Source organism: Heptranchias perlo, chromosome 11 (assembly GCF_035084215.1).
Source record: "Heptranchias perlo isolate sHepPer1 chromosome 11, sHepPer1.hap1, whole genome shotgun sequence".
In the NCBI taxonomy this organism is placed as follows: domain Eukaryota; kingdom Metazoa; phylum Chordata; class Chondrichthyes; order Hexanchiformes; family Hexanchidae; genus Heptranchias; species Heptranchias perlo.
The window spans coordinates 62,060,951-62,084,237 of NC_090335.1; the positions used below are offsets into that span (position 1 = coordinate 62,060,951).

At 45.6% G+C, this 23,287-nt stretch overlaps 1 protein-coding gene across 1 annotated transcript in view; it reads right to left on the reverse strand.

Moving 5' to 3' along the window:
- Positions 1–23,287, reverse strand: part of LOC137326993 (transmembrane protein 50B) — a 52,184-nt gene that overhangs the window by 14,374 nt on the left and 14,523 nt on the right. Inside the window, exons 3-4 of the mRNA XM_067992373.1 lie at positions 9,186–9,298; positions 8,243–8,310 (exon numbers count right to left, since the gene is read on the reverse strand). Coding sequence (XP_067848474.1) covers positions 8,243–8,310; positions 9,186–9,298 — 181 coding nt within the window. The remainder of the gene's footprint in view (positions 1–8,242; positions 8,311–9,185; positions 9,299–23,287) is intronic.

Here is a 23,287-nt window from a genome sequence, read left to right on the forward strand (position 1 = left end):
TGGCCCAATATTTATAGATAGAGAATCTGTAAACAATGGACAAGAATACTCAGGTACATCAATTGGCATTGTGTAGTAATACTGCTTTCCTCTCGGCTATATTTTTGTTGGACATCGAAGTGAACTATGATAACCACCTTTGTCTCATTTAGCTCTGTGCAGCTGAAAATGCCTGGCCAAGTGTCAAACCAGTGCCACGAAGAATGTGCCCTTACTACTGGAATTAGTCTACCATTCACGATTACAGTAACAAAACACACTCCCAAAAACAAACTAATACAGTAAACCCAAATCCTACAGTTTGACTTGGCAGTAAAGATTCAAAAGTTGGATTTTTTATTTTGATCATTTTATTGGATAGAAAATCTGAGCCAGCCAGCTTGATGACCAAATTCTCAGATGCCAAGTGGCCAATTAAGTTACAGTAAAATCCAGAAAAATATTTTTTTTTTTTAAAAAACTCCCTGGCTGAACAAACTATTAATATGAGCACTATCAGCAGAAGTTAAGTGCACAGTGTAGAACTATGTGTTTAGGTACATTATTCGCTCAAATAGTTCAGAGAGAGTTAAATGAAGCAACAAAAACAGAAAATGTTGAAAATACACAGATCAGGCAGAATCTGGAAAGAAAAAAAGTTAATAATTCAGACTAAAAATGTTAACTGGTGATTTTTCCTCTTTATAGATGCTGTATGATCTGTGTATTTCTAGAATTTTGTGTTTTTGTCCCAGACTTCCAGCATTTGTTGTTTCCCCACTTAGCCCTTTTTATTTGAACAGTTAAATGAAGCAACTTGTCAAACATTGGCTTTGTTTGGGTTAGTTGCATATTAGTTTTGCTTGGGTTGGAATAATGAATCATATGCTGCTGTAACTCATTAAAACCTAATCCAGGAAGCATAACTCCACAGCAATCATTTCAACTAAAGGCTGCATTTGCATTGTGCTACCATGTTTACTGTGTTCATTTTAGCCTCCCAATGTTCTTTATATTTGCTCAGGAAAGACTATAAATCCGATTCATCCTAGAACTTCTTCAATTATAAATCTACTATTTAAAAAACGCAAAGAAAGATTGCTCAGGTTTAATTTGGGACTTTATTTTGACTTATCCATGCGCGTGTTAAATTGGTCATGGGTTTTTCCCAAGTAAATCAGAGCGTGCCACACTGTTACTGCCTCTATAACTGTTGGACAACATTAAGTAACAACAACTATCAACTAAGCCTGTGCTTATGATTTTGGCATGAGACACTTCCAATGCAGCATGACTGTTGAGTTACTGCACGCAAGGCTGCACAGATTCCCATGTCCAACTCTTTTCTCTGTAGTTCTACACATTGGTAAACCAAGTAACTGCCAAACAAATTCTCCCAACATTAGATTGTACACAACCACCAAAATCAATAAAAGGTTTAAAAAATATCTGTTTATTTTCCACTGCTTTCTCTCAATCTCCATAGCATGTAGCTCCACTGGCTGCGAGAATAGATTTGAGATCTGCTCCTAAGGCTTCCAACAGTGCCCAAAGCCAGCAAATATGGACATAGGAGGGAGTCAAGGGAAGGTAAACCTTTTACTTTGTCCCCCTTCTTGTAAGAAAGCATTTGGCCTTCACTTTCCCAGGTGGCATGGCAAGACTGCCTGGTCACTCTGTAGTACTTTGTTAAAGCTCCAGTACACTGCACCATAATGCCACCTTCACTAATCATTATGCAAACATATTTACTCTAAATCTATAACAACTATAGATTCCACAGGAATCAAGTCCCAAGATGCAGGCACTCATTTCCCTCAATGGTTGTTGTACATAAGCAACTTCTGTCCAACCTCAATCTCCACCTGTACAAAATTTGATTCTTGCCATTAATGTTGCAACCAATGTTAATGCCGAGCACAATTCCAAGTGCCCTAGAGATTGAAATCTATTCTATTAAAGCGAACGTGGACGTCAGTGAGATGGACTTTAATTGCTCCTTTAAATGTAAACGTCCTGTATGTGTTTTTTTTTATTTGTTCATAGGATGTGGGTATCGCGAGCAAGGCCAGCATTTATTGCCCATCCCTAATTGCCCTTGAGAAGGTGGTGGTGAGCCGCCTTCTTGAACCGCTGCAGTCCGTATGGTGAAGGTTCTCCCACAGTGCTGTTAGGAAAGGAGTTCCAGGATTTTGACCCAGCGACGATGAAGGAACGGCGATATATTTCCAAGTCGGAATGGTGTGTGACTTGGAGGGGAACGTGCAGGTGGTGGTGTTCCCATGTGCCTGCTGCCCTTGTCCTTCTAGGTGGTAGAGGTCGCGGGTTTGGGAAGTGCTGTCGAAGAAGACTTGGCAAGTTGCTGCAGTGCATGCTGCAGATGGTACACACTGCAGCCATGGTGCGCCGGCGGTGAAGGGAGTGAATGTTTAGGGTGGTGGATAGGATGCCAATCAAGTGGGTTGCTTTGTCCTGGATGATATCGCGCTTCTTGAGTGTTGTTGGAGCTGCACTCATCCAGGCAAGTGGAGAGTATTCCATCACACTCCTGACTTGTGCCTTGTAGATGGTGGAAAGGCTTTGGGAGTCAGGAGGTGAGTCACTCGCTGCAGAATACCCAGCCTCTGACCTGTTCTTGTAGCCACAGTATTTATGTGGCTGGTCCAGTTAAGTTTCTGGTCAATGGTGACCCCTAATATGTTGATTGGGGGTATTCAGCGATGGTATTGCCGTTGAATGTCAAGGGGAGGTGGTTAGTCTCTCTTGTTGGAGACGGTCATTGCCTGGCACGAATGTTACTTGCCACTTATCAGCCCAAGCCTGGATATTGTCCAGGTCTCGCTGCATGCGGCTATGGACTGCTTCATTATCTGAGGGGTTGCAAATGGAACCGAATACTGTGCAATCATCAGCAAACATCCCCATTTCTGATCTTATGATGGAGGGAAGGTCATTGATGAAGCAGCTGAAAATGGTTGGGCCTCGGACACTGCCTTGAGGAATTCCTGCAGCAATGTCCTGGGGCTGAGATGATTGGCCTCCAACAACCACTACCATCTTCCTTTTGTGCTGGGTATGACTCCAGCCACTGGAGACTTTTCCCCCTGATTCCCATTGACTTCAATTTTACTAGGGCTCCTTGGTGCCACACTCAGTCAATTGCTGCCTTGATGTCAAGGGCAGTCACTCTCACCTCACCTCTGGGATTCAGCTCTTTTGTCCATGTTTGGACCAAGGCTGTAACGAGGTCTGGAGCCGAGTGGTCCTGGCGGAACCCAAACTGAGCATTGGTGAGCAGGTTATTGGTGAGTAAGTGCCGCTTGATAGCACTGTTGATGACACCTTCCATCACTTTGCTGATGATTGAGAGTAGACTGATGGGGCGGTAATTGGCCGGATTGGATTTGTCCTGCATTTTGTGGACAGGACATACCTGGGCAATTTTCCACATTGTCGGGTAGATGCCAGTGTCGTAGCTGTACTGGAACAGTTTGGCTAGAGGCGCGGCTAGTTCTGGAGCACAAGTCTTCAGCATTACAGCCGGGATGTCGCGGGGCAAATCGCCTTTGCTGTATCCAGTACACTCAGCCGTTTCTTGATATCACGTGGAGTGAATTGAATTGGCTGAAGACTGGCTTCTGTGATGGTGGGGATATCAGGAGGAGGCCGAGATGGATCATCCACTCGGCACTTCTGGCTGATTGGTTGTGGAATCACTTAGCTCTGTCTATAGCATGTTGCTTCCGCAGTTTAGCATGCAAGTAGTCCTGAGTTGTAGCTTCACCAGGTTGGCACCTCATTTTTAGGTATGCCTGGTGCTGCTCCTGGCATGCTCTTCTACACTCCTCATTGAACCAGAGTTGATCCCCTGGCTTGTTGGTAATGGTAGAGTGAGGAATTTGCCGGGCCATGAGGTTACAGATTGTGCTGGAATACAAATCTGCTGCTGCTGATGGCCCACAGCGCCTCATGGATGCCCAGTTTTGAGCTGTTAGATCTGTTCTGAATCTATCCCATTTCGCATGGTGGTAGTGCCACACAACATTTTGGATGGTGTCCTCAGTGTGAAGACGGGACTGCGACGGGACAGTGTGGTGGTCACTCCTACCAATAGTGTCATGGACAAGATGCAACTGCGACAGGTAGATTGGTGAGGACGCGGTCAAGTAGGTTTTTCCCTCGTGTTGGTTCTTTCACCACCTGCTGCAGGCTCAGTCTGGGAGCTATGTCCTTCAGGACTCAGCCAGCTCAGTCAGTTGTGGTGCTACCGAGCCACTCTTGGTGATGGACATTGAAATCCCCCACCCAGAGTACATTCTATGCCCTTGCTACCCTCAGTGCTTCCTCCAAGTGGTGCTCAACATGGAGGAGGACTGATCCATCAGTTGAGGGAGGGTGCTACGAGGTAATCAGCAGGAGGTTTCCTTGTCCATGTTTGACCTGATGCCATGAGTCAATGTTGAGGACTCCTAGGACCATTCCCTCCTGACTGTATATCACTGTACTGCCACCTCTGGTGATTGTGATGGAAGATTCAGGGACGTTGGCTGAAAGGTACGATTCTGTGAGTATGGCTATGTCAGGCTTTTGCATGACTCAACTGTGGGATTGTTCTCCCAATTTTGGCACAAGTCCCCAGATGTTAGTGAGGAGGACTTTGCAGGGTCGACTGAGCTTGGTTTGCCTTTGTCGTGTCCGGTGCCTCGTGGTCCGAAGCCGGGTGGTCCATCCGGTTTTATTCTTATGTGACTTTTCGTAGCAATATTGTACAACTGAATGGCTTGCTCGGCCATTTCAGAGGGCGAACCAAATGGGTTTTATAACAATCCGGTAGTTTCATGGCCACCATTACTGATACTAGTTTTTTTTATTCCAGATTTTATTTAACTAATACCAGCTGACGTGGCGGGATGTGAACTCATGACTCTAGATTATTAGTCCAGGCATTTGGATTGCTAGTCCTGTAACATAACCACTATGCTACCGTACCCTTATACTGGTACATCACTGTTACCACAAAAAGGTAAGCAGAACATCACATTGGTGGACACTGAAGCAACCATTTCCTGTACTGAAAGATTGTTTAAGAAAATGCTAAAAATATACAGGTCAGTTAGCATCTGAAGAGAGAAAAGAATGAGCTGCCAGAGGCAGTAGTAGAGGCAGGTACAATTTTGTCTTTTAAAAGCATTTGGACAGTTACATGGGTAAGATGGGTATCGAGGGATATGGGCCAAGTGCAGGCAATTGGGACTAGCTTAGTGGTATAAACTGGGCGACATGGACATGTTGGGCCGAAGGGCCTGTTTCCATGTTGTAACTTCTATGATTCTATGATTCTATAACATTTCAGATTTAGACCCCTCATCAAATTAAAAAGCTTACACCTAAAACCTATCTTTTCTCTTTGCATTTCTTTTTAATCCACAGAATATTTTATTTTGAATGGGAGGGGAGGTGCAGATTCCTGGATCCATCATGGGCTGCATTTGGTTTTAAATTTGAACACGCATTAAGTAGACCAAATGCCTATAAGTACATTTTCTGCCAGCATCAACGTTTGTTTGAAATTCTACTGCAGCTCAACATTACTGGGGATTTGCCTGTCGCCACCCATCAATATCTGCACTGGGAAGAATTCCTACTGTGCTGCCATTTTTGCGGAGGATTTTGAGGGAATGATTTCAATATGGATTTTTATTGTGTGACATTAAATCCTATTAGCACCACATGCCATTAACACTATTCAATGGTGATTTACAGATAATAAATGTTTGCTCGAAGCAAATGTACAATCCACAAAAATGACTTTATGCGTCTTAAAGAGCGTGCGTCTAATTCTGATCATATAACAAGATAATGCCCGATATTACCTTCCTCTTTTGACACACAAAGGGGGTAATTTTAACCCCCAAGAACGGGTGGGTTGGGGTAAGAGAGAGGTTAAAATAATAGCTTTTTGGGGCGGGACCACATCGCAGCTTCAGCGCGCCTATTTCTGGGTTTGACCCAGGCGCATTTGGATGCACGTGCACAACAGACACCCGTAAGTTCCGCCCCCACTTAAAGCCGGTGGACCGATACTTAAAGGGGCAATGTACCTCTTTGAAATAGTTGAGGTGCTTAATTTTTTGTGTATTGCAAAAGTAAAATTAATTTAACCGTACCCATTCAGGTTTCCTCATTGCTTCCGATTCATGTCAGGTGGAAGTAAGCAGGAAGGGCCGGATCCATGAGGTGAGTGCCTTTGTTGCGCTGCTTGTGAGCCCGGAGCAGCAGGTGTGCTTCATCCAGGCCCAACAGGCTCACCTGTGATCAGCTGACCCCCACCTCCGCCCGATGCTGGACGCCCCCCCCCCGATCTTCCGATGCTGGACCACCCGATCTTCAAAGCCCATCCGATGCCGTCCAAGTCCCCCCCCCCCCCCACCCCCACTTCCGATTTGTTCCAGAGTCCACGATCTCTCCCTCCCGCCCCCCCCCCCCTTCCCTTCCGAAAGACAGCCAGCCTGTCAATCTGGCTGCCTGGCACGTGGGAAACCCGGAAGAACAAATACTCATCTTCAATTGCGTTGCAATCGCAGATTGCGATGCACTCATTTGGCTTCCGGGTTCCCCACGCGATTATCTAGGGACGGGCTGGGTTCCTGTCTCCCAGCTAAAATCATGCCCAAAAAGTCCAACTCCAAATTTTGTACTTTTCTGACAGGTTAAAATAAAACAAACTTACTATGTGATGAATAGAATAATTCATCTGAGCCAGTAGCATATGGAAATTATTTCACTCAGTTCTTACATAACCCAGACACATAGATTTCTATGGAATGAATTTAAAAACACCTGCCTTGATGATAAAAGTATAGACACCATATTCCATGATTCTTCCAGCTGGAAGAATTGTGGCACAGGGTTTCTCTATATTTATCACCATATGCTACTGGTCATCAGTAGGCATTTTTGATCACATGGACTCAATACTGGAAAGAGATTAATATTTTTACAATGCTCTTGAGGTATTTACTGTCTTTTTTAACACCCCCTTACCCCCACAAAATAGATAAATGCGTCACCCAGTGCACTATTGAGCCAAATAGACCAGGAGGGTCCCAAATTTAATTCCTGATCTGTGCTGAGTTTGTAGATTTTAGCCATGGAAGTAGTTGGAGTGCTACAAATAGTCACAGCGTCTTTGGACTTGGGAGGAAGGAGAGAAGAGAAAAAAAAAATCCAGGTTTCCCATTCCTGTTTGCTATCCTATTGATAAGTAGACTTGTGGATGATGTTGGGTGAGAACAGGATCACGCAGGCTGTAAACGCTCTCCACAATCTAGGCTCACAGATGAAGGCTTATTTGGGCAAGGTATCCGAGGGCTTCTGGCTTTGTAAAATCAGTAAGAGTTAATATCTTCAGAGGGGGGTGAACTTTCAGCATTATCAGAAACAGAAGACATTCCATTTCATTTTCCAAAACTTGGCTCAACCACCAGAATTCTAGTGGCGCATAGTTCCCAAATTAGTGTCCAGCTTGTGCTCACCTGAGATTGGACGTCAGTTCTTTAGAAAGTATAAATATGTAGCTAAGCAGCATGGAATGCAAACACATGGCAATAGTTCACAGATTCAATCTCTCCCACTCCACAGAGTTCCCAACTTCAGTTTCACTGCTGTGGAGTGGCACAAAGCAGATGCCAGGGACCAGAAAGGAATAGGGTGGGGGTATGGAGGAAACTAGTTTACTCCTGTGTACCTCCTCCTAGTTTACTCCAGCACAACAATGGCAGAGGCCCAGAGACTACTCACAGCCAGAGGGAGGAGCATAGCTCAGGGGACTAGAAGGAAACTTACCTTACAAAACAAATTGGCAAAGAATAAAAACAAAACAAAAAGCCTGTGGTTTCCTCAGTGACCAACAAAAAATAACTTGCTTTCGACATGACTAGCAACTCTAATATGGGAACGGCTTTAACCACTTAAGAGTGGCACATGGAGTAAGTGATATACACAGTACTCATTAGCCTGGTACTAGACCTACAATGCATCACACTACATATTCTAGTTAGAGGTGTCTGACATGAGATGAACATTTTTCTATAATGCATCATTTTGCACTCTAGTTTGGTGGTCGGCACTCTCCTGTATGTTCATTCTGTGACATTTTGCCTTCAATTCTCTCTACAATGTCTTTGTTAGGTAATTGTATTCTTCAAGACTTCTCAAAATATAGTAATCACTAAAATAATTAAATAGCTTAAAGTATTCTTACCCGTTCTTCCCAAGCAGCCATCACTGTATCCATCCCCTCGGACCTGTCCATTAGACACAGCATTTATCCTAAATTTTAGAATTAAAAACAAGTTATGTTACATATGTTATGAGACAATTATGGTGATGAGCTGTAATATGTACATTTATTATGGACCTGTGTAGGAGTTTTAGATTACCAAATGATTCATGTGGGAAGTAGTCAGTGCAGGATAATATTGTGCAAAACTTCATACCAGAGAACACACTATAATCACAAAGACAAGTACAGATGAGGGTTGGCTCATCAAGTTTATCCTTCTATAGAAACCTATAGTCATCTATCACAGCCTCCAACTCCCTTTTAAATGATTCAAGAGTTTTTACTTCCACTACCCAACCCAGAAGACTACTCCAGATATTCTTTAGGTGAAGAGATGCTTCTTTAAATCAGTCCAGGACTTGGTTTTAAGCAGTTTGTTCCCATGTCCGCCTCGTCCTACAATAGTGGTTTAACTTGAAAGAGTGTTTAAGATTAACCTATTCCATTCCACTTAGCATCATATATACTTTTATAAGGTCCCTTCTCATTTGCCTCCTTTTAAAACTGAAGAGTCTGAATTTTTCTAACCTTTCCTCATAACTCATCCTCTATCACTAGGGATCAGGTTTGTGGCCTGCATCCACATTTCTCTTGTCCCACTGCTGTACGTCATGCCAGAACCAAGTCACTGTTTCAACAGTATCCTTCCTTCTGATATGAGCATATCTGGCAGGTTTACCCAGGTGTAAATTCTCCTGTGTATTGGGCTGGGTTATTAACAAACTGAAAGTAGGAAAGACTCAGCAAGGTTCTGTGTTCACACTTGGGTTTATACCCATAAAAGAACATAACTTTATACAGTGCACATAGAAAAATGATAGACAGGCAAGCAACAAGGTAGTGTATTCAATCAGCAACTTACATGAAAAAAGCTATTGTTGACATGACTCCACACGTGTGAAAAGCATGATTCATTTCTTCATTTGTTGGGTAAACCGCTGCAGCATCTATAATTATCCACCAACCTGTGAAAAACTACAAAAGGAAAACAATATAGCATTATTAGCAGATCTACGCATGCAAATTATACCACTTATTAGACAAGTGCCAGGCAATGACCATCTCCAACGAGGGAGAGTCTAACCACTTCCCCTTGACGTTCAACGGCATTACCATCACCGAATCCCCCACCATCAACATCCTGGGGATCACCATTGACCAGAAACTTAACTGGACCAGCCATATAAATACTCTGGCTACAAGAGCAGGTCAGAGGCTGGGTATTCTGCGGCGAGTGACTCACCTCCTGACTCCCCAAAGCCTTTTCACCATCTACAAGGCACAGTCAGGAGTGTGATGGAATACTCTCCACTTGCCTGGATGAGTGCAGCTCCAACAACACTCAAGAAGCTCAACACCATCCAGGACAAAGCAGCCCGCTTGATTGGCACCCCATCCACCACCCTAAACATTCATTCCCTTCACCACCAGCGCACAGTGGCTGCAGTGTGTACCATCCACAGGATGCACTGCAGCAACTTGCCAAGGCTTCTTCGACAGCACCTCCCAAACCCACGACCTCTACCACCTAGAAGGACAAGAGCAGCAGGTACATGGGAACAACACCACCTGCACGTTCCCCTCCAAGTCACACACCATCCCGACTTGGAAATATATTGCCGTTCCTTCATCGTCGCTGGGTCAAAATCCTGGAATTCCCTTCCTATCAGCACTGTGGGAGAACCTTCACCACACGGACTGCAGCGGTTCAAGAAGGCGGCTCACCACCACCTTCTCAAGGGCTATTAGGGATGGGCAATAAATGCCGGCCTCGCCAGTGACGCCCACATCCCATGAACAAATAATAAAAAACTCATTTTTCCTAGTAAAATAGGTGGCACAAATTATAATCCTGTTCTAAAAATTACAATGTTGTAAAACAGCAAGGGCCTTTTAAAGATCATAAAGCTGACTTCTCCAATATTTCAACTGTAAACACATTGCTTAGTATAGAATGGAGACATAATGGACCAGGTGAGTCATAGGTCTGACCCTCAGACAATACTTTTAACTGACAATAGCTGGGATTGTGGTAATGGTGTCCCCAGTGCCCCCAGACTGGGGGGTTGGGGGTGGGGTGGGAAGGAGGAAGGGTTGAGAAATAGACAGGGCTGTTATTCTCATTGTTATTCAGTGTCCCATTGCTGTAAAGTACATACTTGTGGACATCATGTTGAGCTGTGGCAACGTTTCTTCCCTACCTTCCCCATGGTTCCCCTACCCACATCGTTGAATAGTCTGCCAACGCTCACTGCCTAAGCTCACCTGCCGTTCTGGAACTTCCAAATGCATATTTGTACATTTAATGGATATCCAAGATTTATACGGTTGATCACCATTTTGTGCTGAATCGCACTTTGTTTTCCACGGGTTTCTGTAGCAGTTTTAGGAAGTAAATTCCAATACCTACTCCAGATCTTTCTGCCCCTGCTTCACATTCAACCAAGGGCATCTAATGAAAATAGGACTCACTGCGGCAAATTCATGTTTCGCCTCTCCCCCTCCAAATCTTCCCTTCCTAAAGATTACATGCCCAAAGAAGAAGTATTAAAATACACTTATGAGGAACTAAGACCTGCCCACTAGCAGGTCAGCAACACTCACTTCATAGCTTAAGCACCCCACCCTAATGTTGTAATCATAAACCTAAGATCACATAGCCAAAACCCACTACATATTGATTCAAAACCTAAAATATAGTAGTACACTCAGTAGAGTGTTCAGTGATTCCACCCCCTTAGAAATTGCAATGGAATTTCTCCCCTTCTTCCCCACCAGCCCCCCTTGCCCCCAATTCCCATTCTATTTAGAATCTATGAAGTCTCTACTCATACACTTCCTTCCAGGCTGCAGTCCAAATTTTTCTAATCTTTCCTCATAACTCAACCACAATGATCTCAGCTCCTTAATTAGCTGGATCCAGTTTAGCAAGTAAATGTGCATGGATACACATTAATGGGGATTAGAAAGATGGTGTCACAGTAGCCAAAATTGGAGGATCAAAGTGCACAGGCTGGGATGCAAGGCTGAAAGAGATTGCAGAGACAGGGTGGGGTGCAGCTGTGGAGGTATTAGTAAATGGAAACTTTGAATGGCGGGGAGTGGTGGGGGGTGGTGGGGAAGAGGGAGATGCAATGAAAGTTGCTGAGATGTGGGTGACAGGCAAGCAGAACAGCACAACATAAGTGGCATTTTGTGCTAGTTGGAACGCCGGAGGCTAGTGAGGTGAGTATTGGGGAATTTGAATCTAGAGGCAAGGGTGAAGGTGGGAGATGTTGTGGAGGTGAAGTAAGCAGTTTTAGTGACTCACAGGATGTGGGGTTTGAAGCTCAGCTCAGTTCTGGGTTGAAAAGGACACCAAGATTACACATCCAGTGGTTCAACCTGAGCGAGCAGCCTGGAAAGGGTACAAAGTTTTTGATATCAGATGAATGGGATGGCTTCAGTTCTCCCGAAATTCCACTGGGGGAAGTTCTGACTCATCCATGACGATGTCAAATGGCCTGTCCAGCGACACTGTAATGGTCTGGGAGTTGAGAGAGACGATGAGAGGTAGACTGATGGATTTCATTATTTCGACTCAAATTCTTTAATGTTGTCAGCACACAAATGGAATAGAAATAGATCATGTTAGAGAGAAGCAACATGCAAATGGACGGGACGCAGTAAGTATGGAACCTTGGGATACTAGAGATGACTGTGTGGGGAAAGGATGAGAAGCAATTACTGAATATGCATGACTACATTGGTAAGACAGGAGTAGAGCCAGGTTGGGAGGGAGAATGTTGAGGATGACAATTTTGAAGGGGAGAGACAGAGCCTGAGCAATGGAAGCCATTTACAATTGAAGTAATGAAGTAGTTGACTAGTCAGAAGACAGAGGGCAAGAGGTGTGTGTCAAAAGACAGGAGCTTTGGTGGAGGAAATAACTGAGGAGCAACAAAGTGATAAGGTGGTCAGGGCCAGGACCTAAGATAGCAGATAGTCTTTCAGACATAAACTCCACAAGTCTTTCACATTTGCCACTCCCTATCCCTGCAGAAAATAAATTTCAGTGCTCTTATCCCCATTTCAAAAATGTCAAAATCCCAACTGTCTGCAGCCTGGTCCTGATCCCCTTTGATGATCATGGGCCAGTTCTGATCCCAGTTTCTGGCCATTGTTGTAAGGAAGAACGAACCTGCATTTATATAGCATCTTTCATGTTCTCAGGATGTCTCAAAATACTTCACAGCCAATGAATTACTTTTGAAGGGCAGTCACTGTTGTACTGTTGGGAAATGCAGCAGCCAAATTGTGGGGCCTTGTTGAGCACAAACTGCAAAGAACTAAAATGAACCAATCATCCGTTTTGGTGAAATAAAAACAGAAAATACTGGAGAAGCTCAGCAAGTCAGGCAGCATCTATGGAGAAAGAAACAGTTTCTGACAAAAGGTCTTCGACCCAAAACGTTAACTCTGTTTCTTTCTCCACAGATGCTGCCTGACTTGCTGAGCTTCTCCAGCATTTTTTGTTTTTATTTCAGATTTCCAGCATCCGCAGTATTTTGCTTTTGATCTGTTTTGGTGACGTTGGTTGAGGGATAAAGTTGGCCAGGACACCGGAAGAACTTCTCTGCACCTTTACATCCGCCTAAGAGGGTAGACGGGGCCTCAGTTTAACGTCCCATCTGAAAGACGTTACCTCTGATGGTGCCCTCTCAGTGCTGCCTAGATACTGAACCCACAACTTCCTGATTCAGAGTTGAGAGTGTTGCCACTGAGCCAAGGCACCTTGACTAAGTGATAGCACTCTCACTTCAGAGTCAGAAATTTGTGGTTGTAAGTATGGTCCCATCTGTTCAGCAAAATATCAGCATATCAATCTTACTTCCTAAGTATAAATAGCTAAATATACTGAAAGTTATGGGGTGGGACCAAAGATTTTGCAAGGGTGAGAAACCATTCTTGACCATTTCCACTGGAGGATTGGAGATGGTGGAGGAACACATCGATATTGCTTGCGTATTAGGGAACTGCTTTGTGCTTCAGCTCAGCAGAGGTGAAAAGTGAATCACTCTGAGTGGAATTCCCCCACCACCTATACTATTCACACCCAAAAGCTATAACAATGAACCAGCAAAGTACTAACTAATGTTAAACTGAACAGATATTTGTTCAAAGGACATATAACATACACGAAATGATCAGATTAGATTTAGGATTTTCCCTAATTGGGGTTACTGTATACAACTTTATAAAACATTTCAAGGAGTCATGCCAAGTTTACAGAACTTCAGGTGATTGACAAACACACTTCATGCAAAATGTATAGCCCTACCTATGAGTAATCCTGGGACATTTAGACAGACATACAGTTCTGTATGCTTTGTGCAACATTAGCATGCAGAACTTTAGCTTAAACAGGATGCAAAGCTCTAACGTAACAGTAGGACAAAGAAAAACAGATTCAAACTAGTAAAAGGCAAATTTAGGATTGATGTGAGGAAATTCTTCAGAGTGGTCACTACATGGATTGGACATATATTAATGGAGGTGAAAATCATTTAACAACTGGATGCCACAAGGGGGCTGTACTTTCTGGGAATGAACCAAGGTGGGCTGAGCAACCTTCTTCATCTGCATTTATCATGCAAAATAACAATGGTGTCAACACTGTACTAATTCAAAATTGGCTAAGCTTCCTTATAACTTCAGTTACTTACAGTAAGAGCATTACACTTACTGCAATGCTACTTCCTCTTTTCTGTTTACACAATCATCGTGGGAGAGCAAAGGGATTTCATGGGGGACCATACAGCAATATAAAATTACTCATGATAAGCGCATATTACTTTCATTACTATTCACAATCAAATAATGAAATTCCAAGAATCGGTTACAACCCTGCACATACACCATCGTAACAATGACGACTTCCCGCTTTCTGGATAAATGAGTGACTAAGCATATAACCTGTAACTGTGGACCAGCCCAAATTAATAAGGCCCAAGAGGAAATGGATTGCATATCTGTTAAGTTTGTGTTTAAATTATTTAACTTCAGTACAACTACTAGGGGCACTGCAATGTCTAGACAGAATTGATTGCAACAGGCAATAAGAATTCTATATACTGTAACATTACCAAACCATTTCCTAAGACAGAACTTTGGCAATTATAATACAATGGACAAATTTACTGGCACTGAATCTGAGTTTCCTGACCCACACTCGCCAGCTTAAAAGGACCTTCAGTTGTTTCTATTCCTTCCTCAGATACCTGACTACTTTTTCAATCCTCCCATTACTTCCTTTTTTGAGTTATAGGGTGGGGGCAGGAAAGTAAAAAAAAGTTTTTTTTTTGTGTTTCCTACAAAATGAGTTCCCAACTTCAACTGTGCCAACAAAACAGCAACAGACAGTTCTATGTGGACGTGAGCAAACTGTTAAAAAAGAGGGGAGATGAATACCCCTGGCTACTTTGACGTGCCTCCTAGTAGACCATACAAGGAACAGAATTTGATGAGGATTGGAATGAGGACTGCCAACTAACATCTCTTGGCCGTGAATGGTGAGGGGGAGAAATATAACTGAATGCCTTACAGTATCGATACATTTTTGACATCTAATTTTAAATATGAAACCTTACAAGAGATAAATGGTCACTATAGTCGAAAGAGTGCAGAGCACCAGGTGCAACCATCTCAGCAACAAAGAGAGTGAAAGACTCAAAGAAGCATCAGCCGAGAAGTATAAACTGACAAACCACTGCACAGCTTCAAAAACTGAAATTTCAGCAGTACTTAGCAACAATGTTGTGGTATCCCCCAAAATCCAGATGCTCTTTATGTATACAGGTGTTAACCCATTTATTTTAAATATAGATCAACATCTCAACCAAAATAGCCGAGGGGAATTTCCAATGAATGCTTTAAGCTAGGATCCTACAATGTAATTTCAAAGCTAAGGAATGCTTAGAGTACTTGCCCAATAAAGAGCTCAATGCATAGTTTGCCCAAAGCAATTATCCTGTGTGAATGAATCAACAATATTTTCTACAAGTTATGTGTTTGTTTCCAGCAGGTACCCAAGTGTCTTGGCAAACTGTGTTTGTCATATGAATAGTGCCAGACCTGTAATTGGAGCCAGGGAGGAGGGAGGATCACAGCAAAAAAAAGTACATTTTGTGCATCCCACAAATTGCAACAGTCCAGTGCAAACCCTGAATCAATCTGGCTACTGGAAAGTCATCATTTGATTTTGCTTTAGTTATAGATTTGTACCAAAACATGATTACATGTACAGCAAGGCTTCTAATATTTAGGAAAATAATTTTTCCAAATATGTTCAAAGGAACAGGAATTGCTGCAAAACACTGAAGTACAGCACACGATTTAACAACAGGACTAAAATAAGAGAAAATAAAATATTCTATATGACTCTCAAACCTGGAAAATTGACACCTAATTGACCCCAAAACTGAGCTGCATTTGTCCAAAACATTGTTTAACTATAAAAGAAAAATCATAATTTGGCAATCTTCTGACTCCATCTACTGGCCATTTGTAGTTGTTCAAATAAATTCATAACCGAGCTAATGCATTTCATGACTAGCCATGATGTGGAGATGACTGGGGTTGACAATTGTAAACAATTTTACAACACCAAGTTATAGTCCAACAATTTTATTTGAAATTCACGAGCTTTCGGAGGCTTCCTCCTTCCTCAGGTGAATGTTGTGGAAATGCATTCACCTACATATAAATTAACGTCCCAGACTCTTCCATCACCATCCCTGGGTATGTCCTGTCCCACCGGCAGGACAGACCCACCAGAGGTGGTGGTACAGTGATATACAGTCAGGAGGGAGTGGCCCTGGGAGTCCTCAACATTGACTCTGGACCCCATGAAATCTCATGGCATCAGGTCAAACATGGGCAAGGAAACCTCCTGCTGATTACCACCTACCGTCCTCCCTCAGCTGATGAATCAGTCCTCCTCCATGTTGAACACCACTTGGAGGAAGCACTGAGGGTAGCAAGGGCACAAAATGTACTCTGGGTGGGGGACTTCAATGTCCATCACCAAGAGTGGCTCGGTAGCACCACTACTGACCGAGCTGGCCGAGTCCTGAAGGACATAGCTGCTAGACTGGGCCTGCGACAGGTGGTGAGCGAACCAACACGAGGGAAAAACTTACTTGACCTCGTCCTCACCAATCTACCTGTCGCAAATGCATCTGTCCATGACAGTATTGGGAGGAGTGACCACCGCACAGTCCTCGTGGAGATGAAATCCCGTCTTCGCACTGAGGACACCATCCAACGTGTTGTGTGGCACTACCACCGTGCTAAATGGGATAGATTCAGAACAGATCTCGCAGCTCAAAACTGGGCATCCATGAGGTGCTGTGGGCCATCAGCAGCAGCAGAATTGTATTCCAGCACAATCTGTAACCTCATGGCCTGGCATATTCCTCACTCTACCATTACCAACAAGCCAGGGGATCAACCCTGGTTCAATGAAGAGTGTAGAAGAGCATGCCAGGAGCAGCACCAGGCGTACCGAAAAATGAGGTGCCAACCTGGTGAAGCTACAACTCAGGACTACATGCATGCTAAACAGCGGAAGCAACATGCTATAGACAGAGCTAAGCGATTCCACAACCAACGGATCAGATCAAAGCTCTGCAGTCCTGCCACATCCAGTCGTGAATGGTGGTGGACAATTAAACAACTAACGGGAGGAGGAGGCTCTGCGAACATCCCCATTCTCAATGATGGCGGAGTCCAGCACGTGAGTGCAAAAGACAAGGCTGAAGCGTTTGCAACCATCTTCAGCCAGAAGTGCCGAGTGGATAATCCATCTCAGCCTCCTCCCGATATCCCCACCATCACGGAAGCCAGTCTTTGGCCAATTCGATTCACTCCACGTGATATCAAGAAACGGCTGAGTGCACTGGATACAGCAAAGGCTATGGGCCCCGACAACATCCCAGCTGTAGTGCTGAAGACTTGTGCTCCAGAACTAGCTGCGCCTCTAGCCAAGCTGTTCCAGTACAGCTACAACACTGGCATCCACCCGACAATGTGGAAAATTGCCCAGGGATGTCCTGTCCACAAAAAGCAGGACAAATCCAATCCGGCCAATTACCGCACCATCAGTCTCCTCTCAATCATCAGCAAAGTGATGGAAGGTGTCGTCGACAGTGCTATCAAGCGGCACTTACTCACCAATAACCTGCTCACCGATGCTCAGTTTGGGTTCCGCCAGGACCACTCGGCTCCAGACCTCATTACAGCCTTGGTCCAAACATGGACAAAAGAGCTGAATTCCAGAGGTGAGGTGAGAGTGACTGCCCTTGACATCAAGGCAGCATTTGACCAAGTGTGGCACCAAGGAGCCCTAGTAAAATTGAAGTCAATGGGAATCAGGGGGAAAACTCTCCAGTGGCTGGAGTCATACCTGGCACAAAGGAAGATGGTAGTGGTTGTTGGAGGCCAGTCATCTCAGCCCCAGGGCATTGCTGCAGGAGTTCCTCAGGGCAGTGTCCTTGGCCCAACCATCTTCAGCTGCTTCATCAATGACCTTCCCTCCATCATAAGGTCAGAAATGGGGATGTTCGCTGATGACTGCACAGTGTTCAGTTCCATTCGCAACCCCTCAGATAATGAAGCAGTCCGAGCCTGCATGCAGCAAGACCTGGACAACATCCAGGCTTGGGCTCATAAGTGGCAAGTAACATTCGCGCCAGATAAGTGCCAGGCAATGACCATCTCCAACAAGAGAGAGTCTAACCACCTCCCCTTGACATTCAACGGCATTACCATCACCGAATCCCCCACCATCAACATCCTGGGGGTCACCATTGATCAGAAACTTAACTGGACCAGCCATATAAATACTATGGCTACGAGAGCAGGTCAGAGGCTGGGTATTCTGCGGCGAGTGACTCACCTCCTGACTCCCCAAAGCCTTTCCACTATCTACAAGGCACAAGTCAGGAGTGTGATGGAATACTCTCCACTTGCCTGGATGAGTGCAGCTCCAACAACACTGAAGAAGCTCGACACCATCCAAGATAAAGCAGCCCGCTTGATTGGCACCCCATCCACCACCCTAAACATTCACTCCCTTCACCACCGGCGCACTGTGGCTGCAGTGTGCACCATCCACAGGATGCACTGCAGCAACTCGCCAAGGCTTCTTCGACAGCACCTCCCAAACCCGCGACCTCTACCACCTAGAAGGACAAGGGCAGCAGGCGCATGGGAACAACACCACCTGCACGTTCCCCTCCAAGTCACACACCATCCCGACTTGGAAATATATCGCCGTTCCTTCATTGTCGCTGGGTCAAAATCCTGGAACTCCCTTCCTAACAGCACTGTGGGAGAACCGTCACCACACGGACTGCAGCTGTTCAAGAAGGCGGCTCACCACCACCTTCTCGAGGGCAATTAGGGATGGGCAATAAATGCCGGCCTTGCCAGCGACGCCCACATCCCGTGAACGAATAAAAAAAATAAATTAAAAAAAATATATATTTCTAAAGTGATTTCTTGTTTCACCAATTTTACAAAATCTTTGCAACCCTATGAGCATAAGGAAATAAAAGGAATGAATCGCCATTATTTCCCTGCTTAGCCCAACTTAAAATAAAAACAGACCCGTCTGGTATAGCGTGCTTTGTATTCAAATTACAATTCCAGAAAGCAGAAAAACATGAATTATAATTGCATAGTGATTTAAAAAAAAAAATCCATGTTAACCTTCTAGGGTGAGCACGTATTGCAATTTATTGGTTGCAAACTTTGGCATCACTGCAACAGAGTCACGAGCAGCACCAATTTTCTAATGGTTATCTGGACAAATGCATTTATTTTCCTTAAAATAAAAACGAAGTATGCTAGAAATATGCAACAGGCCCAGCAGCATCTGAAAACAGAAATTATATGGTAAATGTATCTAGTAGAGATCTGCATTTTTCTGTCATTTTCTCTTTTTATTTCAGATTTCCAGCATTCATAGAAAGAAAAATCTATCTCCAATTATTTTCTTTAAATTGTATTACTTTTATTCTGTCTATTTCATTCTATTTGCTTTTTACATTTTTATACCTCCTTTCAAACTACCTTTTTTCTCTTTGTAAAAAAGCCAGGCCGTTTTCCTTCATTTATTCTATGCCTATTGATCACAGTTTTAATACACTGCCACCCAGAGGTATTAATCAGGTGCTACAACAAAAGATGAACAAGCCAGTATATTAGGGGCTCAAGGAGAAACACTGACCCCGATATTACCGGGGAGGCGGGATGGCAGCAGGGGGGCGCGCGACTGGGCACATGGGTAACCCGCCCAGTAAAATCCGTCTGTTCCCTACGCGATCGCGGGTAAATTGGAGCTACTTACCTTGGCTACCGGGTTTCCCGTCGGAAACCTGCGCAGCGGGCAGACTGCGCACCGGCATCATAGGCTGTCAGCTGGAGGAGCCCTATTTAAAGGGGCAGTCCACCAATGCTGCTCCTAGAGCAAACACCCAAAATTACACAATGGAGCAGCCCAGGGGAAAGGCTGCTCCTGGATTCAGTGATGCCTCACTCCAGGTGCTACTGGATGGGGTGAGGAGGAGGAGGGATGTCTTTTACCTGGCAGGGGAGAGGAAGTGGCCTGCCTCTGCCACCAAGGCGGCCTGGCTCGAGGTGGCAGAGGAGGTCACCAGCAGCAGCAATGTCTCCTGCACCAGGATACAGTGCAGGAAGCACTTCAATGACCTAACTAGGTCAGCCAAAGTGAGTGCAATTACTCATTCTCCTACACTCCGTCTTCCACATCACCACCCCCGCCCCACAACTCCTTCTGCACTGCCAACACTATCACATCACTCCTCACACCCACTCAAACCTCATCCTCAACTTATCTGCACTTACTTACCATTTCCTCACCTCCCCAGTACTCATCCCACCACTACCGCTCAACCTAATCCTCATACAATGTCATGGCTCTGTCTCAAACTCACCCTCTGATGCATCTCTTTCACCGTCAGCCTCACCCAAACCAATGCATTCAGCAGTTGGCCACGTCATCATCCCTCACTCATGCCTCTCTACTTTCTCCCCTGATAGAAGAGAGCCCAAAATGCACGGGAGAGGGCGAAGACCGGAGGGGGGCCACAACATCTAGTCATCCTCACAGGCGCGGAGCAGGAGGCACTGGAACTGAGCCGCACCCTCAAATGCCTGTCCGTCGGGGTTGCCAAGACTGGCACCCGACAAATGTCTGGTGACAGAACTTTAACATTCAGCACACACAATAGCAATTGATGTTAACATGCCTTGCCATCTTCAGCACCTCAACATCTATCATCATGCTTAATATTGCCTTCTGTTCTCATACAGGGCCTTCAGCGACCATCGTGACGGTGGAGGGAGATTCCACACACATGAGCACGAGCAGACACTGGTGGCAGGGGCAGCTGTGGAGAGTCCGCCTCGGTGGGAGCACTCTTCTCCAGGCTCTGCTCAGTTGGACACAGATGCTGAACCCTGGGGGCCATCCTTTAAAAGCAGAATGATCGAGGGGCAGCAGCGCATTTGCGAGGTGCTGGAACAGGTGTCACGCGCACTCTCCACAATCGCGCAGAGGATGGAGGAGTCCAACGCCTGCATGAGTGGAATGGTGGCACAGGTAAGGGAGGGCATCTCTGAGATACTGTCACAGGGACACGAGGGCACCTCTGAGATAATGTCGCAGGTAAGTGTGGTAATGTCTGCGATGGAGGGAAGGCTTGCCTCCATGGAGCTTCAAGCACAGCTCATCAATGAGTCTATTGAGGCCCTGACAACGGCCCTTCGGACTCAGGGTGAACAACATTCTGCTGCCTTAAACAGGCAGACAGATACTCCGGTACTGGCTTTTACAAGGTTTCACACATGTCCTCCAAACTGTCATCCAGCAGAGTTGTAGGAGTGGTGAGAGCCTGGCCCAGGGGAGGGAAGATGGCATAAGGGCACATGGAAGTGGGGACACCACTCAAAGCGCCCCCATGTCTTACCCGTTACCCCCCTCTCAATCAGTACTCGCAATGCTGCCTCCTCTCCAGGTAGCAGGTGGAGCAGTCTTTGGAGGAGCCCTCACGGGCACCGAAACCCAGAGGGCGTTGGCCCAAAGCATCTGATCATTCAGGGCATGAACAAGAGCAACCTGCCGCTACCTCTGCTGCAGCCACAGGGGATGCACCACGTAGGAGTAGTCATAAGCGAAAGGCAAAGGTTTTGTGAGCACAAGGGGGATGCACAAAAGGTGTTTGATTGTTTGTCATTGTTTTTATTTATATTTGCTTTTTGTTAATCGCACATTAAATATTATTATTGTCACCTCCACTGCCACGTCTTGGCCATTCTTGACTAGCTTGTGTAATAAGGCCCTTTCATAAGGTTCACCATGAACGCCCACACTTGATACCACCCATTGGGTCACTCTACAGTGATTGCATGTGTAGTTGCAGGACTGTTTTATGCAGGGGGCGGGGGCGCTGGTGTGGCCGCTGCTCTTTCCAGGTGCTGAGGACTGGACTCTTCACACTGTCTGATGTTAGGAGAACCGTTCACATATCAGTGACTTCCTGGCCTCATGAGCAGCCAGGTGAGCCGCTGTTCTGCCCATGCGTTGCTCCTCCTCCTCAATGTGGGTGGCAGATGTGGATGGGGCCTCCTCCAGCAGTACCCCTTTCTGTTGTGCCATGTTGTGCAGGGCACAACAGATGACTATAATGCGTCCCACTCTGTCTGGTGCATATTGAAGCGCTCCCCCAGAACGATCAAGGCACCTGGAGCGCATCTTGAGCAGTCCTATAGCGTGCTCAATTGTAGACCTAGTAGTGATGTGGCTGTCGTTGTATCGACGTTGTTGCTCGGTGATGGGGTTCCTCGGTGATCGGGTTCCTCAGAGGCGTCATAAGCCACATATGCAGGGGTATCCCTTGTCCCTGAGGAGCCAGCCCTTGCGGGTGTTCGGTGCGTGGAAGAGGGGCAGGATGTTGGACTCCCGGAGGATGAAGGAATCGTGGCAGCTGCCAGGGTATCTGGCACACACGTGAAGGAATCTCTTGCCGTGGTCACAGATGAGCTGAGTGTTGATGGAGTGATAGCCCTTCCTGTTGATGAACAGTCCTGGCTCATTTGGAGGTGCTCGTATTGCTATTTGGGTGTAATTGATTACACCCTGCACCCGTGGGAAGCCAGCCACAGCGTGGAATCCCACTGCCCTCTCCGTCTGGCCGAGGTCATCCATAGGGAAATTGACGTATGCGAGGCCCTGCAAAACAAGCCGTTGATGACCTGCCTTATGCACTTGTGTGCAGATGACTGAGAGACCCCGGCGATGTCCCTGGTGGAACGATCCGGAGGCAAAGAAGTTGAGGGCAGTGGTGACTTTGACAGTGACAGGTAAGGAGATGCTGCTCGTGCCAGCCTGGAGCAGTTCGGCATGACGGAGGCTGCAGATGTCTGCGACTACCTGGCAACTGACTCTGAGCCTCCGTATGCACTGCTCCTCAGAGAGGTCCAGGAAGATGAGTCTCGGTCTGCAGACCCTGTTGCGAGGGTAGTGCCTCCTGCGTACTCTTGTGCAGGTGCCTGTGGCGCAGCACTGTGTTGTGGAGCTCCACGTGGCGGAGGTGGACGGCATGCCTGGTGAGGTGGGTGGTGTTGCTCGTCCTCGGATGAAGTGATGAATGCAGCCATGGCGTCCCCCCCATCCTGACGGTGTGAGTTTAAGGGGGTCCGAAAAGTAGGTAAATGTGTTTGCACAGCAGAGTTTAGGGTATAAATTAATAATTTTGATTGGAAACACAAAGGTCTTGCAGCCAAAACTTTGTCTGAAGTGACAGAGTGCCCTGCTGCAATAAATAAGGTTTTCCACCCACCTGTCAAATAATCCTTTGCATCTCTCACTGGCTGCTGGCTGAATCACGTCTGATCCAA